The 12,795-nt window shown below is 43.4% G+C and overlaps 1 protein-coding gene across 2 annotated transcripts in view; it reads right to left on the reverse strand.

Moving 5' to 3' along the window:
* Positions 1-12,795, reverse strand: part of LOC102532976 (kalirin RhoGEF kinase) — a 443,405-nt gene that overhangs the window by 69,001 nt on the left and 361,609 nt on the right. Inside the window, exons 17-20 of one of the 2 annotated variants that reach the window (XM_072963937.1) lie at positions 9,444-9,635; positions 6,120-6,269; positions 3,660-3,774; positions 51-166 (exon numbers count right to left, since the gene is read on the reverse strand). In XM_072963937.1, coding sequence (XP_072820038.1) covers positions 51-166; positions 3,660-3,774; positions 6,120-6,269; positions 9,444-9,635 — 573 coding nt within the window. Of the gene's footprint in view, positions 1-50; positions 167-3,659; positions 3,775-6,119; positions 6,270-9,443; positions 9,663-12,795 lie in introns of both variants that reach the window. The other variant, XM_072963936.1, reaches the window with a different exon arrangement.

The following is a 12,795-nucleotide window of genomic DNA, read 5'->3' on the forward strand; positions in this document are numbered from 1 at the left end:
TCTGCATGGCCCCCAGAACTGAGACGAAGTAGGGAAAGCTCTGAACATACCTGCTTAGCGCTTCTCTCAAACACCACGTATTGCTGGCACTGGTCTAACCGCCGCTTCTTCAAGGTCCAGAAGTGCAGGACACGATTCTCCCTCTGTAAGAGCTCACTCAAGATGGCTGCAGGGCAGAGACGGGCGCTGGTCACAGGAAGGCCCTGAACAAATCTGACCAACCGCTTCAGCCCCACATCCCAGGTGCCAGATAACTGTGACCTTCAAGCCTCCCCACGGGACTAATCCAGGCACCAGAAGCAAGGGAGCAATCGCTCAGTCCAGAGAGAATTTCCCAGGGAGAGACGATCAGGAGGTCTGGGAAGAGGACCCGGTGATGAGGTTCCATCAGTACAGGGGGAAGAGGATGTCCCCAGGGTGACTTAAAAGTGATCCTGATTCTCTTCACACCAAAGCTAGTCCTTGAAGGTAAGAGACCTTGGGAAGTGTAGGTTCCCAAAATAATAACTAACTCAACTGCAGCCTCGGAGAGCGAAAGGATCTGACAGGGATCCCAGGCATTCCTGAGGGGTTCTCAGAGAGGGAGGGAGGGAGCAGAGGGCCGAGGACTGGGATGACTGCATGGATGACCCACAACACAGACCACACTCCTACCCTGGACGAGAGGCCGCGCGCTCAGCACTCTAACAGCAGAGCCTCAATCTTAACACTTCCGAATTGCGGGCAGAGGGAAGCTGTGTTGGAATCATGTCACCACGGAGTCATGTCTCTAGGCCCAAATTTCCATGTTGTTTTAGAACCGATCATGAAACAAGCTGAAATCTGTCCTCACGTTACCTCTAATGACAGTGAGTGTGAGGATGTGCACATCGGCCGGTAGCCCCACGGAGGGCCATGCGAGGCGCTATGCGCGTCATCATCCCCACTACTTCTCCTGTTGTTCTAGGAGCTGCATGGACAGATTTCCTAAGGGTTTAACAGTATGTTCGAAGCTGGAAGCAATCAAATTTACTTTGTATTGTTTGTCTTCTGCTTCCTGGTAAATGCATTATATGCTAATAAAATACACAATAATGATGCTATGAAAAATAATGTCTATTAAGTGCTCACTATGTGGCAGGTGCATATTTTCACAGCACCTCATGATGCATGTACCACTGTTATCTCGATTTTACAGATGAAGAAACTGAGGCTTAGAGAAGATGGGTACCTTGTCCAGGGTCATTCAGACAGAAAAGGGTGGAGCTGCTTGACTTCAGAGCCCGAGTTCTCAGCCACTTTGGTCTCCTGGGTCACCGGGGCTCGAAAGCACAAGTTACTGTGCTCTATGAATAGGCCCCAACCCAAACTGCAGTGCTTGTACTTAGAAGATTTTTGTTGATTTTGTGTACCTTTCATGCCCCATGGAAGTCTGACTCTCTAAGGACAGAATCTGTCTCTCCTCTCTTAGGCTGAGAGCTTTTATGGGTCCCAATTATTCACCCTTATCATGTAACTTTTTAATTTCTCCCCAAAGGGACAAAGGGTACTCCTTAACCCCAGACCTTGGACCCCATCATGTGACTTGCTCTGTCACACGGGTTGTTAATAGATAGGACACAGGTGGGGTTTGAAGTGTGCTTGTGCATGTGACCTTGCCCTTTGTACTTCTGCCATCACCACTATAAGAAGTTCTCCTGAGTAACTGCTGTCCCTTCAAGCAAGGTCCCAGAATTAATCCCACAGAGCAGACAAGAACCCAACCTGCAGTGAAGGAGCCAAGCTAGCCATACCTGTAGCCTCAAGCAGAACCGCATTGCTAAGCCCAGCCAAGACTGCTGGTCCCCAGCCAATGCACAGTCACCTTAACAACAAATGCTTACAGTTGGCCTCTGAATTTTTGTGGTCGTTATATAGCAATAATTGCCCGTGTAACAAAAACTTAAAATAAGTGGCATTGGTTTTGGGCCCAGGCAACAGGCAAAAGGAAAGGGATATAGGAGAGATTATAGGTCCCTGCTCAGGTGGACGCTTCAATTGGGCACAGACAGTGGGAACCTATGTTTCCTCTAGTCTTTTTTCCTCCTAGTCCAAGCTTTGTTTATTGAGGTCCCTCTATGGTGGCTGAATCAACCCAGCTCAGGCGAAAATCCTAATGAGTCTCAGGTTTTACTTTTGCCCCTTCTTGAAAGGCTTCCTGTGGGTAAACCCTGTCCAGGCCCCACGAAGCTGTAGCACACCCTGCTCTCTCTGGGTGGCCACCCCTCTTGGGACACCAGGGAGGAGCTGGGGCGTGCACTCTCAGCAGGCAGCTGGCCTCACCCAAGCTGCCACCTGCATTTGGACATCAGAACATATGATTTGAAAATATGTAGGAAGGAGAAGGTGACATTATACCAGCCCCTTAGCCATAAATAAGGCAGCACATCTGGAAAAGGAATTCTGCTTCCCTCTCCTATGCAGGGAACTTTGATTCCTAAGTTTAATTCTTCCCAGTGGCCTCTGATCTTCCCACCTTCTGGGCTCTCTGAGCAGGAGAGAAGTCCTTCCTAAACAAGATCAGAGCCTCCCATTGTCTACTCGCAGCTCTCCAAGACTGTCCCTACTTCTCACTCCAAGTCAGTGTCACTTCCCTCCCTAGCCTCTGTCTCTGGGGTTGCATTTCTCTGCTGTGTCAAGATGACATTTGTTAAATTCTTCACCCACTCAAAGGCTAATTTCTGCAAGGTCTTGAGCATGTGAGTCCACCAATAATAATTTAAGCTTAACGTGGTCAGCTAATGAGCAGTTTTAAAGGTTACTGACTTTTTCCCCATACAATTATAGACTTTATAGACTTCAGAGAGATACTAGAGATTATCTAGGCCAGCACTTAACTAAATTTTATGGGCACAAAAATCACCTGGTTGGGGTTGGATGGGGTAGCTCCTGCCAAAATGCAGGTTCTGATTCAGTAGGTTTAAGTGGGGCCTGAGATTATGTTTCTTGCAAGCTCCCAAGTGATGTCAGTGCTGCTGGTCTGGGGACCACATTTTGAGCATCAAGAGTCTAAACATCGTCTTTCACTTTTAAATAAGAAAACCTTTCCCTCTATTTTGCAACTGTTATTAAGTTATAGTGAAAAATAAATTCATTATTTAAGAATAATTAAAAAAGAAAACTGAAGTTTTAAAAACTTAGGCAGAAGGTAATAAACCCAGGATTAGAATGTGGTTTTATGATTCTCAGTCCCTGCCTTATTCCCAGGCTGTGAGATACGTCAGTCTTGTGCTATTCAGTGTCAGCCACATTTGGCTATTATGTCATAGTCCCTTAGTTGCACTAGGCACATCTCAAATGCTCAACAGCCACATGTGACTAGCGGCTATGATACTGGCACGTAAAGCTGTGTAGAGACCATTTATTCTATTAATATTTGTCCTATTAATTCTGTTAGCGCTGCTCTAGATGCTAAGATAAATGGAAAAGCTTTGGGGAAATTTTTATCGTCGTGTTTCCATTCCAAATCTTGATGCATGTTAAAAAGTTGCCCATGACTCGCCACTGCCCATACATCCCACACCACACTTTCTCTTATCCAGGCAGAAGGACCGGGAAATCTGAGGTGGCGTGGAGACCAGGTACACAGCCACTGGTCTGGGCGGCCAACGCGGCTCAAGGCCAGCAGGGCTCAGACTGACCTTTCACTTGCTGCTCAGGTCCTCTGGTGTGGCTGGCGGCGCTGGGCATGCTGACGTTGTTCCTGTGGATGTACTTGAGAAACACCTCAGCGTTCCGCCGCGCCAGGGTGCAGGCCTGACAGAGACAAGGTGTGAAGTGCCACACGTTAAGTCCCAGCCCAGCAGGTGCATGTGATCTAAGACCCTGCAGAAGGGGTGCCTGTGATGAGGCTTCGGGAGCTGTGGGTGAGCCCGGGGACAACTTCTGGTTCACGGACCAGTTCCAATGCAGGACGCTCACTCACTCTCGTAATGAGCAAAGAAAAACTTTGCTCTGTGCCTCTCCCATTTCCATCACAGACAAAAATCAGATCAGCCTCCCCTTGACTACTGCATGCTGATTCAGTCTGACTAACGTTCACTCTCAGGCTGGTTTCCCTCGGCCAACACAATGTCTCATGTATGAACATTGGTGGAAGCCACTTTAACATTAGCTTAATTTAGACTTAAAGCAAATTTAGTAAACAAACCTGTTAACCATATGTCCCAAATCTAAATGGAAAGTATCCACATTTTAAAAACTTATTTGTCCATCAAAACACTAATAAACATCCTATTGCTGGGAAATATCTATCATGGAAAGGAGTAAGAGCCCTTGGACCACCGCTTAAGACTCACAGCAGCAGCGGGTGGCAAAGAGGGTAGGTCTGTCCCATGTTCTTGGACCCAGGGAGGAGGCCGAGGCCCAGCAAAGGCAGGAGTTACAAAGCAAGTCAGGGCTAGAACCTAGATCCACTGACAAAGTACTTCTAGTTTTTCTCAAGACCATACATTTTTCTGAATTTCTTTAAAAAGCAGAATTTTTCTCCATTGGAGAAGTAATACGTGCTAGTCCATTAATTTTTAACCCACAGTTTTCAGAACTGAATTATCTCTAAAGAAAACTGTTAAATTTTAAACCTTTTTACACTTAGCATCTGATAATACAAATTACATGGTAAAAAATTCTTTTCAATGTTGCATTAGCAATAATGGCTTCCGGATGCTCGAGTAAAATACTGCTGGTGGGTCCACCCACTCTGAGGAGAAGTTAACAGCTGGACAGTGGTCCAAAGCTAAGGAATCCAAAACAGATGAACTAATGTATACAAATGGAGATGATTTTCTGCCCACTGGGCATGTCATTCCCACAGTAGGGAGTTTCTCAGCTATGGTTTAAGGTACATACAGAAAACACCAGACCAGAACATTTTCTTTTCCCCTTCTTCCAAAAAATATTTAATTTTAAGAAGAAATGCCTTTATACCTCTATTGAAAATCTTTGATACGCTCTACTTAAATTGTTTTGATTTTAAACTTTGTTTTATAATAGGGAAGCCTTTTAAAATCATCTTAAGCCCTGTATGGAAGAATTTCTATTTAATCTTATGAGTAAGAGCTGATTACTAAGGGTTCTGATCAAATGCAGGTGCAGATACCAGAGAGATGGCAGAAGGGCAGGGGGAGGCTGTCTTAAAAAAAAGAATGAAAATAAAACTTAAAGAGGTGGTCAAGTAGAGAAAATCCCTAATAAAAGAAAGGCAGTTAGTTAATTACAGAATTGTAGAAAATCAGTGGCAACATGTCAGGGTATAAAAATTCTCTTTTGTACTTTCAGTAACCTGAGAGGACGCAGAACATGAAAGCAAGGAATCTGAGAGTAAATGGAGCCTTTAAATATGTTTTAACACGGAAGGTTCTGTCAGAGAGAAGATCAAAGGCAGGAGGAAAGAGGCTTAGGAGGCCGTCCCACACCAGCTGAAAGCTGTTCAGAGCAGGCCTGTGCTTCCTCCCTGGGGAGCCAGGGGTCCTTTAAAAACAGAACAAACAAGATAAGGTATTTCTCTCTCTACTCAGTAGAATAAACAGTGTTATATTGACTGGTAACCGATAACTGCTAGATTGATAAGTAAGATGTCTAAATTTATTTCTTCAGTTCCTGCCCTAAATTTTGCATCATCCATTTATAAAAGTTGTACTTTAATACTTTTCTATCTAGGCTTAGTTATTTCAATTAGAAATATTTTTATAGTCAAAACACAACTGAGTAAAATTCTGTATTTTTCTCATTTAACATCAATGGGATATCAGGATATTTGTACACAGCACCAGCAGAAATGGTGCATCTGAATTGCCTAATTATACAAAAAGTGCTGAGAGGAATAAAGAATGTTTCAAGTGTAACCTTTCAACCTTTCAAATTAACCAGCCAATATCTGTTCTACAAATGCCTCCTTTTAGATAAGCTAGAAAAAGCAGGGGTATGGGAAGCCCACATAAAGCAGGGAGAGAGAGAGAAAGAGACAGAGTCAGAAAGGAGGAGGGTGTGGAGGTGATGGTGGTGGTGGTGGTGGTGGTGGAGGTGAAGAGAGGGGAGAGAGGGAGACAGTAGATGAAAAACAAGGCTAAAGTCCCAGACCTTGGATGACAATGTGCTCTGACCTTAAGAAAGGCCTCCTTTTGCTCCAGATGTTTACTAATGAGTGGAATGACGTGGTCGATCTCTGCCGCTGGCCCCAGTTTATCTCGTCCACCGCACCAGTCCTCATCTCTCCGGTATTCTTGTTCTAAGCTCTCCAGGACACTACAGACCTAATGAATCATAGAGGAAAACACTCGGTAAATTAATCATTTAAGAAGTATTTTATGAGGACCTTTAGCCAAGAGATTCTTGCACAAGTGATGTTTTTCCATTGGAAATTCAATTTGTAAACTTAGGTACGCGGTGCCCCTGAGACATCTAAGAGAAGTCCAGGAGGTGGTAAGAATCCAGCGTCTGGAGCTTGGGAGACAAATTACTACTGAGATACAGATTTTGGAATCATCTTCTGACAGTTGATGGTTGAAAGCTGAAGCTATGGGGGTTAATGACATCACCTAGGGATGGGATACAGAGGTAGAAAGGAAGAGAGACTAGTTATCTGGGGGGAGGGGTTCAAAGTGTTTATATATATGATATTGCTATAACCTCTATGATGGGTAGAACAGGAAAAGGAGGTTTGGAGAAGACCCTTGGGTTGTTCAACCATCAGTATTTGAAGGAAGTAGCTTTAAGCAGAGGTAAAGAAGGAAGTTGCCTATGTTGTGTGACTTATAGGCTACAAAAGAATGCTAACTTTCCCCTCCCTGGAGAAAAATATCCCAGCTAAAGTGTTTTAAGGTACTGCTGTAAGCCAATGTCTCCAGGCCTGCTGTTGCAAAATGTACATTTCCTTTGGAGGGATAACAAATTTGGGTTAACGTAAAAGATGGTTAAGAAGTCTTTCAGCTCTAAACATACTCAAAAGGCTAAAAGCATTTCAAATGGAGGCTTGAAAGGTAACAGGTTAGATGTGGCAGTAGGAGACCCAGGGTAGCCTAGGGTCAGAGTCAAGGGAAGGATGCAGAAAATAGGAACTCATCTCTATAGCTTCCTTTAATAGGCTGTAATTACATACCTGGCCATGACAGCAGAGGAGAGCAGCTCTAACTATCCTTGGCCTCCTCTGTCTGAGAAAGTTACCCCTTTTGGTGGCATTGGATAGGATGCTTACTGAGTTATGAACTGAGCTGAAAAATAAGCTGCAAGATGTCCCAAGAACACCCTCATAGCCAACATGCTTCCTGTGTCATGAGAAGGCTTGTCTCTGAACTCTAGCTGGTTTCTTTAGCACCACACACTGCTCTTGCGGCAAGGCATGAAAACATGCAGGAGGCTCATATCTTCAGAAAAAAGAGATTATGTACACACAACTTTAAGAAAATGAGTACTTAACATCTGTCCCATGATAGTATCGGACTTAAAACCAATCAGTTTGGGAGCTAGAAGAAATGGAAAAATTATCCAGTGTTGGTCCTCTAATTTAATAGGCGAAGAATCAAAAATCTAGAGGGATAAAGTGACCTTTGGCAAGGTCAGTTCAAGGTCAAATTTCTTGACTTTTCAAAAAAAATTTTTTGTTTTACTTTTTTTTTGCAGGGGGTGCTAACTAATTAGGTTTATTTATGTATTTCTTAACGGAGGTACTGGTGATCAAACCCAGGACCCCGTGCATGCTAAGCACATGAACTACCACTGTGTTATACCCTCCCCCTCCTGACTCTTAATCTAGTGCCTTGTCCCCTTCAGCATCTTCAACTATCTCAAATTAAAATCCACATGTGATGTTAGGCAGGGATTGAGCCTCATTTTTTTTCATATGGATATTCACTTGTCTAGCACCACTTGTTGAAACGACTTCACTTATTGGATTGCTTTGTCAAAAATCAACTGACTATATATATGTGGATCTACTTCTGGAACCTCTATCCTGTTCCACTGTGTCTATTCTTACACAAATACCATTCTGTCTTGATCACCGCGGCTTTAGATTAAGTCTTAAAATCAAGTAGTGTAATTCCTCCAACTTTGTTCTTCCTTTTCAAGATTATTTTGGTCATTCTAGGTTCTTTGCTTTTCCATGTAAATCTTAGAATCAGCATATCAATTTCTAAAATAAAAAAGAAGCTTGCTGGGATGTGACTGGGATGTGTTGAATTTATACATCAACTGGGGAAGCTCTCTGTCATGTTAGTCTGCTGCTCCCCCTCCCGTGGAATCAAAGGCATCATCTCTCTGAATTACTGGAAGGAGGCCTGAGAGAAGGTGTAAGATAAACACTGGCTGCAGGGCCCTCTAACAGGCATGTTACCTTTGCTCCGAAACAGACTTTCCCATGGTCCCTGTAAGTCACCCAGAGGAGAATGTTTCTCTGATCAATTTCTATCAAGGACTGATTTGAATGAGGAAAGTATTTAACGCTGAATAAAATTACTCCTATCTTAAACCTCTATTTCATAAAAATAATTCCCTAACAGCACCCAAATCATTTAAAAATCCTCTTAGCCCTTGTGCATACTGCTGTACAGAAATACTAGTAATCTTTATGGCCCTGCTGTATGTATCTTTTGCCTTTTCTCCCCCAGCTGCACCATCCTACCAGTTAGGCTCATAGTTCTCCAATGACAGAGAGCTGTTTCCTCCATCAAACTGAGAACCCCATGAGCAAAAGAGCTGTGTGTTTTTCAAGCAGTACATATCGCCTGACTGTGGTAGATTAGATTATGTTCAGCAAATTGTCATTCTCCTCTCTCAACCTTCATAGGAGTCATAGGCTGCCCTGTTTCACTGATATTGGCTTGGCCATGTGAGTTGTCGTCAAAAGGAGGCTAGAGCGTGTGACACAAGCAGACTTGAAATGTGCTTGCACAGCAGATTTTGGATGCTTGCACTCCTGCCTTTCACTATAAATGTGCCTTTAGTAGCTGCTGATCAAGAAGGATAACCGACATGGAAACAGATCTAGACCCAATCTACAGTTTGGCGCCTAGCTCTACCAAACTCAGCCAAGATCAGCTGAACGTCAAATACTTATGCAAAAAATAAATGCTCATTGTTTTATACCACTGGTTTTGGGGGGGGTGATTTGTTACACACCACCATTGTGGCAACAGCTAACTGGTACACCACTCAAATTTAGCATTTGGTGTAAACCTACCCAATTTCTACTTCAATGCCTAAATCTGATGAGTTTGAGAAATTTATAAGAAACAAATCACAAGGTCCACTCCTCTAATGGAAAGGATTATAAGGAAGCAAACTGCAGTGTATCCACAAATCATTCTTCTACTCTCAAAGGCTCAGAGGACTGGCTTCTTGCCAGGAAGATTCAGCAGATTTGCAGTGTGAGGCAGAAAATAGCCCTCCATCAGTCTCAGCCCCACACAGTCCACAACCCTCTCTCTCACCTGTTCAGAAGTTTTGTAAAAGGCCACTGAGGCGTTGACCAGTTTTAGCCGGTCTTCCATCTTCAGCATGAGCTGCTGCCAGTGGAGGGCCACCTTCTCAGCGCATTCCCGGATGGCGTCGGCATCGTAGTGGCCAGCCTGGAGCAGTGCCTCAGCTTTCTGCTGCACCTGCAGGGCGCTCTGGTGTGTCTTCTGCAAGGAAGTGGCATGAAAGAGGGACTGGGCACAAGGGGAGGAGAGAGAGGTCCGTGGGAATGACCCAGGCGTGGTATGGGAGGGGGTGGAGTGAGGCGTGAGTGGAAAGATGCAGAAAAGTTAAAAAGCTTTAAATGACTGATTCAAACATGCTGTCATGATGATTCAATATATCATTGTTTTAAAAGCATATTTAGAAAAAGTATATCATGCATTTTCATTAACTAATTGCTCAGGTCCTTAATTTCTGCCCCCACTCTTTCTCTCCTACTTGCATCACTCTGCGTTATAAAGACATTTCAGTTGCTGTGCTAGTGAAATGCAGTTATGTATAAATATGCTCCATGATTGATTTATACATTAGTTAAATTTCCTTTGCAAATCTAATTATAAATTAACTCATTGTGCGTTTTCAAAAGACATTACTGCTATAGTCCCATTTTACAGAGCAAATAAACATAGAGCATAATAAACATCCCCATGTAACAAATCTCAGCCAATAATGCAATCATTTTAACATGAATGATCAGTTTTAAAAGGATTCCAGTAGAAGGAAGAAATTTGGCAGGTTAATAAGCAGAAGAGTAGCATCTCACATCATCTCCTAGTTACCACACCAAGGGAGCAGAACAGCACAGTAGATAATTCAGCTCAACACATAACCCCGCATTATTACATTATTTAAGTTTGCCTTTATGATAATATATATTGTAGAAAGTTTATTTTTTGATTCAGGCTAAATGTGGTTTGCATTCTCAGTTCACATTAACTGTGGGAGGTGAAGAGAACAGGTTGGAAAACTGGGTGGCAGGGAGAGAACCAAATGGGCTTAAAATTTATTAAAATAAAGGACTGATGTGGAAGAGCCATATGAGTTTTTTTTTTTAAAGAGGTAATATGATCCTCACCTCAGCTGCTGGGATCATTTCAACCCCATGGCCCAGTGCTAATTTGGCTTTTGCACTTGCAGGAGAGTATAGCTTAGCTGGCAGTGGAAAAGGGCAGCTAGCAGCCCAGTAAATTACTCCTGAATGATTTCTGCCCTCGTGGGCAGCAGTGCTGGGACCATTCTCCAGGCCACTCCATTCAGCACTCCCCGTGTGGGAGTACGACCCTTCCTCTTTTCACCCCTACCTCCCCCTTCATCCTCATCCCAGTCGGCAGTCTACACAGTCCTATGCCTTCTTCCCAGTCTATCAGCCACTTTCTGGCTTCCCTTCCCCTGCTCCTGAATCTGTCCTCAGTATTTGCTATGTTAACACGATCTCCTATAGTAACCTAGACTCCCTGACTCCCTTGCTTTGCCCCTGAGTCAGCCTTCAGTCCTGACTGACCACATTAGCATCTGGGTTCCTAATTTCTGGATGAAGCTAGAAAAGGTAAACTAACAGGCAAAAATGACCCAGTACAAGTCTCTGGCTTCTTTCTGTTTTACATATTGGGACCAATTTCTTTCACTGTCTCCTAAATGCAGAAGTACCCAAAGGTCCTTTCTTGGTTTCTGTCCACTACTGCAGAGTTCTCATCCATCCCCTTGGCTTCTATCATCTCCTCTTTGTAAATGACCCTCCAGTCTCTATCTCTCGCCCGACAACTGACCCTCATATTTAACTGCCTTTGGATGTGAGTGTGAGCTGCCTGCCACACCTCTCACCCAGGTCAGTAGCACTGATTTGGATGATCTAGCTGTCTGCCCCATGTCAGTCACTTACAAAGATGCATTGTTAGTACAAATGAAAGATCTTCCAAGAGAGAGGAGGAAACCTCACCAGTGAATGCAAGTGGCTTTACTGCCCAACCAAAGCCTCCACCTTTCTCCCACAGCCCTGCTCAAGCTCCACATATAAAACTAAACTCCTCTTCCCCCTAAAAGTCTTCCCACTGCAGTCCGCCTTCTGTTGATGGTGCCCTCCTCACTGCCACCTAGGATTACAATCATGTCATCATCCTTGCCTGCTGTCCTCACCCCGAATCCCAGTCCCGCTCTCACTTCATACCTAGACTGCTACAGTGGTCACCCAACTAGTCTTCTTACTTTCTATTACTAACCCGCCCAACTCATCCCTTACATTTCTGACAGATTAATTCTCTGCGATAGGAAGTGTTTAGATTAAGTGACTTCTAGCATCCTTTCCAATAGCTAAAACTATAATTTTATGCTCCAAGTATCACTCCCCTCTCTCAATTTAGATGCTTTCAGTGATCCCACATTGCTATGAAATCAAGCCCAAACTTTAGAGGATTTCATTAAAAGCCCCTCACATTGTGGTCCCAATTACTTCTATAACATCATTACCTACAACTTTCTTATAAAACCAATTGAAAACACACCTTGCACTTTCTTGTCTTTGCCATCTTCATCCTCCCTGCCTTTAAGGAACACCCCACAGTCTCTCCTTGTCTGTGCTCCTGTCTTCTTTGGAGACAAAGCTCAGTTCCAACCTTCTTCAAAGAGCCCTTCTGGACAGACTGAGACTCACTAAAAATGACCCTCTTCTAAATGCCTATATCACTCATCTAACAGTTGGCTGATTTTCTGTACTTAGATGGTGAAACTCTCAAGGCAAGGACTGTTTAAAAAAAATCACTTTAACAGCTGTCGTTTAACCAGCAGGTGTATACTCCGTGCAAAGCACTGTACTTATGCATATTTTTTTCTAGTTCTCATGACACTACTACAAGGTGGATATTATTATTCCCACTTCACAGATTAAGAAACTGAGGTTCAGGCTGGTTAAGTGACTTGCCCAAAAATGTACAACCAAGGAGGTGATAAAACCAGGTGTGACCTATTCCCAAATCTATGTCCTTTCCACTCTTTCACACCACATCATTTTACCTCTAGCAATTAGAAAGGTATCTACAATTTCTCATGAAGAGGAAGGTTTGCCAAATGAACATTAGTCATTATGATAATTATCTGGCCTCTCCTCAGTATATGAAACCAGCATATAATTGTCATCCTAAACTCGTTACCATGTCTTTTTCTCTGAGACTGGAGGAGTAACTTTAGTTTTCCTACAATTCATGCTATGTAATAAATCCTCTTCCTTATTCTGAAACTCATTATTATCTAATAGTCCTGGGAGCCCCTTCTTCCCTTTACCTTCCTAAACGGTAAACTCTTCTTCATATGACATAATCTTTGCTTTACTAA

This window comes from Vicugna pacos, chromosome 1 (assembly GCF_048564905.1).
Source record: "Vicugna pacos chromosome 1, VicPac4, whole genome shotgun sequence".
Lineage (NCBI taxonomy): Eukaryota > Metazoa > Chordata > Mammalia > Artiodactyla > Camelidae > Vicugna > Vicugna pacos.